Source organism: Diutina rugosa, assembly GCF_008704595.1.
Source record: "Diutina rugosa strain CBS 613 chromosome Unknown scaffold11_size279379, whole genome shotgun sequence".
Classification (NCBI taxonomy): Eukaryota; Fungi; Ascomycota; class Pichiomycetes; order Serinales; family Debaryomycetaceae; genus Diutina; species Diutina rugosa.
Window position 1 is genome coordinate 3,589 of NW_022995208.1, and position 4,741 is coordinate 8,329.

Below are 4,741 nucleotides of genomic sequence, written 5' to 3' on the forward strand. Positions count from 1 at the left end.
TGTGGGTGGTCCACACAATTTGATCGCCGCCATGGCTGCGCTTCCCAAGAGAATCATCAAAGAGACCGAGCGGCTAGTGAGCGATCCGGTGCCGGGCATCGTTGCCACGCCCAAGGAGGACAACTTGCGCCACTTCGACGTCGTCATCGACGGCCCCGACCAGTCGCCGTACGCCGGTGGCAAGTTCGAGCTCGAGCTCTTTTTGCCCGACGACTACCCGATGTGTGCCCCGAAAGTCCGCTTTTTAACCAAGATCTACCACCCTAACATCGATAAGTTGGGGCGGATTTGCTTAGATGTGCTCAAGGACAACTGGTCGCCGGCGCTCCAGATCCGCACCATCTTGTTGCTGATCCAGGCGCTTTTGGGCCAGCCGAACCCCGACGACCCCTTGGCCAACGACGTCGCCGACCACTGGAAGGAGAACTTGGCCGACGCCCAGAAGGTGGCGCGGGAGTGGACGGCGAAGTACGCCGTGCCCAAGGAATGAGAATAGCTAATAGACACCCTTGGCAAACCCTAAGTTATAGAGATACTAGAAGATTTTGCAGTAATCAAATGTTGTTGTTATGAATTTAGCCTCAGTGCTGAGACTTCATGTAGTGATACCTTCAATAGTTCTAATTAAACTGAACACATCGTGAAATTCGACAGCAGACAACTGTGGCTCAAAGTCATGACTCTGGCGTTAAACCAAACGATACCATTACTAAAACGTGTTTGGTCTCTGGCAATTTTGGGGACACATTCTCCCATAACCACAGAGCCGCCTTTGGTTCAACGACAATGGATCACGTAATCTACCATACTCCCATTATCACTTAATTGTCAATGACTTTGTGTGCTGACAAAAAACAAAACCCCAAAAATGCCCTCCACCATAGCAGCATCGACGACCCCGACCGTTTCTACCACCACCACGTCACCCACCCCCACAACGTGCCGAACAAGACGATCAACCTGTATCGCTTCCCTTTGACTTAGAGTATTATTAGCGCCAGTAATTTATCGAGCCTGTTTGCCTAATGAGGAAGCACCTACTCGTTTAGGCTTACCCTGCCTCATCGGGCACCTCCTTCCCGTTTAGTAATGGGGCGTCCGGGTAATCGCATCCGCTCTAGGCCAGACGACGCCTGACTCTAGCCAGTGGCCACTCATCATCGACTATCGCCAGATGGACGATGTCGAGGCGACATACCGCCAGCACTAGTTCCACCTTGCCACGATGCTATAATGGTACCGCCTTGATGGAACATCTAAGGCGGTTTCGTAAGAGCTGGCAGCATACTGCCCGAAGGTGCCGAACAGGGGGAATGCCTCATCCCTGCCGCTGCACTCTATGGTTTCATCCCTGCTTCCCAGCAGTGAACTGCGGGCACCACACCTCGTCTCAAGCGACAATGGGCCTGCCCCCTCCTGTTGGTGAGCTGCGAGGCGTTACCGGCGCTAAACCTTGTCAGTTACCCCTCCCTCCTAGGTGCGGCCCGTATCCCCGGATGGTGCAGCAGGCCATTTTCCTCATTAGGCAACGCCTGCCCAATTAAGGTAGCAAGAGGCTGCAGTGCGGTAAGGAACTCGGGATGTGGCCTCGCTGCACCTCGAGGCCCGGCGGGCTATTGTGTAAACGACGATTGCGGGGTATTCTTTTCACCAGTAGCACAAAACGCACCTTTAGCCGACGCTAGTAAGTTGCGTCGCCGCCTTGCAGAGGGACACTGCTACCCCACGCTTCGTCCTGTTCGGTGGTCACGAGATATGAGGCAGAGCCAACGGTAGGTGTGCGGCTTCGCCAGTGCGAAATTTCATTGCCACCATCTCCTCCTACCTTAATTTGAGGGTTTGAGTAAATGGTTCTGTTTCGTAAGCCTCATTAATCCAATGTTCTTTGCGAAAAATGACACCAGATAAAGTCTCTTTTTCTTGCTTTTGAAAATATTTCCGAAGAGTTTTCTCGTTGGCGCCGGTGGTTAGCGGAGATCTATTTTCTGGAAGCAAGCGTCGGGCAGTGAAGCAAGCAATGGGCACAACCTTCTTTTTCTCGGCTTACGTACGCCGCCCGTGGGGTGGCCCGTGGGGTACACCTGTGGGGCAAGCGGCCACAGAAGGCGCCTCCTAATTAGTGTTTTGCGAGCCGGCCTCAAGCAGCAACTGCAGTCGCTTTGGGAAAGGGTGTCCGAATCAGGCACCGCCGGCTACAGCCACTGAATACCGCCTGACTATCCATAAAACTGAGGCGGCGATGACCCTGGGGTTCCGCAATCGCAAAGGCGATGAAGCAAGTGGCCGCCAGTGGTTCCCGTGGGTGCCGGCGACGCCGTTTCCGAGCTTGCCTTCAACCATGGTGTGAGGGGGTTGGGCACATACCCATGTCCTACAAACCATCCCCCTGCCTCGGGGTTAACCTTTCACAAAACCTAAGGACCTAGACTAGCAACCACAGCTCCATACGGGGTGCGGTTGCCCTATCCCGTCCTTTAAGCCTTAGTGCGGACAGAAAATTTCGTCAGGGGCACGACCCCTTCCCCTTTGTTCTCGAAGCCGAAGGGTGAGGGTGACATGCTGTGGGGCTCGTTGCGTACTGAAACTGGTCCAGCCGAAGCCCCCGAAAGAAACAATACGCGAGGCGTCCGATGGTTAACGGTGGGTTGTAAGGACTACCTCTCGGTGGTATATTCTAGCCGGCGGGTAAACCTGCGCCATTACGCAATTCTCGACCCGCCAGTAAATAGAGACTTTTCCAGAGAGTAGGGGTACGGAAACCTGGTGTCTGCTTCTTTGGTGCCAAGAGAAATCATCCATTGTGTCGTTGGCGTTCCCGTGGTGTCTGCGTCGTTTGTTGGCGACAGTTACTTTTCAGACAAACTCTGAGTGACGTGAGGTCATGGTGCATATGTCACCAAGCAGTAAGAAAAAACCTGTGACCACTAATTCGATGGAATTTGTCGAGTGGAACAGCCGACCCTCGCTCCAATGAGACAGCAGAAAATGTCTCAACCTATCTTGAGATCTCATAGAGCCATGAGGGTGTGATGGTCGTAGGGTAGAGCTTAGCCCCCCCTGGGTGGATAATGGAACAAAGAGAATCACAGAGGTTTATCACAATGAGGGGTAATACAACGAGCCAGAGACAAAGAAACTAACAAGGTCTAGAGGGGCTTTGAAACTGGAGTTCACAGCTTTGAGAGTATCCAGCTTACTCTCATTTTTTTTGGTGGAAATGAAGCTGGTGGAGGCTGAGGTAAGATAGTGGGTGGACGGCTCTCCACTGATGCCAGGTCCCAATGCGGCCACAAAGATTGCGCCGAATCAACGGTGGCAGAAGTTGTCGGCCGGCACGCCGGCGCGGAATACTTAGTAAGAGCCGACCTTAGGTAAGCCGCACCAGCCAGCGCTACCATCATCTCACTTTTTTTTTTTTTCGAGGAGAACAAAGTGAGACAATAGGCGCTAAACCCGTATCGCTTAGCCTCGTATTTTCGGAGCACACCCGTCCACAGTCACGAGGTCACACTCTCCGATGAGATAACATTAGTAAAACGCAGGCTTCGCCGGCGTCCACCGAAGTTTCGAGAAAAGATGAAACGGTGATGACTTTCGGGCTTTTCATTGCGATGAGCGGTGCGGCCCGTTTGCCACCGCTTGTCACTACGAGCCGGTAGCCGATATTTCTCGCACGGGGGTAATACGGTTTTAGTAAGCAGAGCCCGCGCTCACGTAAGCACCACACCCCGTAAACCCTTTGCAAACCCTAAAATCAACCTCTTAACTCTGACCAGGTCCCTGTACCTTAACTGCTTGATCTCCGGCTGATTTGTGCTGCTGGATGCCAAGCCCGTGTCTCCACCACATCTGTACGCTCGGGGCCGAGGTGGCCGGATGCCTACCTCATCGGTTAACGAAACCAGCCAACACCCACGGCAATAGAAAGGGAAAAAATAAAAATAAAAAACAGGGTTCAAATGTAGGTTCTTTGTGGATAAAAAAACAGGAGACACTTAAGAAGAAGTAATAGTGCGGGTGTGGTGGTCTTATAAGTTACCTAGTGTTTCATCTAGGGTTTCAGAGTCGGTGTAACTTTGGTCGGGGGGAGCCCTACACTGAGAAGGGCTTGTCCACGGAGACGCGTGGCGCGCAGAGCCGAATCAAGACGATTCCCGAGACCAGGGCCGCGTAACCGGTAGCCAGCAGCGCAAATGTAACCCGTTACCAATGGTGGCTGACGCTACCAGAGGGGCGCCGCCGGCGCTGGTTAGCACCGAAAACGCCGTTTGCCCACCCCCTGGCTAAACTTCGAACAAACTCTAGCCAAACCACTTAATACCCACGCCAATAGCTACCCCTAACTACCCGCAAATACCGCCGCGTTGTTGTCGTCCGCGTGCTCCGTGTCCTATCCCTCCCCCCCCCAAGCGCCCCATTCTTTACCCCTAGCGCGGTCCCCTCCTTCGCACTGGTCCTGCCTACTAAATACCTCACCCCGGAGAAAAAATCACTTCCGAACCGCTTAGATCTCTTTCCTTTAGGTGGCACCATCGCAGCCCCCGTTTCTTCGCCTGTTGTGTTTTGCTAAACTGCTAAACGGCGATGAAGAGTCCGTTTGACGACTCGTTCGAGTTCTCCCGCCGCACCCCGCGGGCGCCGGTGGAGCTGTACACGGCGCTGGAGGCGCTGGACCTCGACTCGGTCCCGCCAACGCCACGCATCGGCCTGGGGCACAACCGGAACCTGGAGTTCTCCTTCC

General features: G+C 53.8%; 1 protein-coding gene across 1 annotated transcript; it reads left to right on the forward strand. All coding sequences in view use genetic code 12, as the record gives it.

The window, feature by feature from the left end:
* Positions 1-31: 31 nt before the first annotated feature.
* On the forward strand, positions 32-490 carry DIURU_005232 (E2 ubiquitin-conjugating protein; the record flags this gene model as incomplete). The annotated part of the gene is made up of 1 exon (XM_034158192.1): positions 32-490. The coding sequence occupies one exon, from the start codon at positions 32-34 to the stop codon at positions 488-490; it is 459 nt and encodes a 152-aa protein (XP_034009856.1).
* Positions 491-4,741: the final 4,251 nt, after the last annotated feature.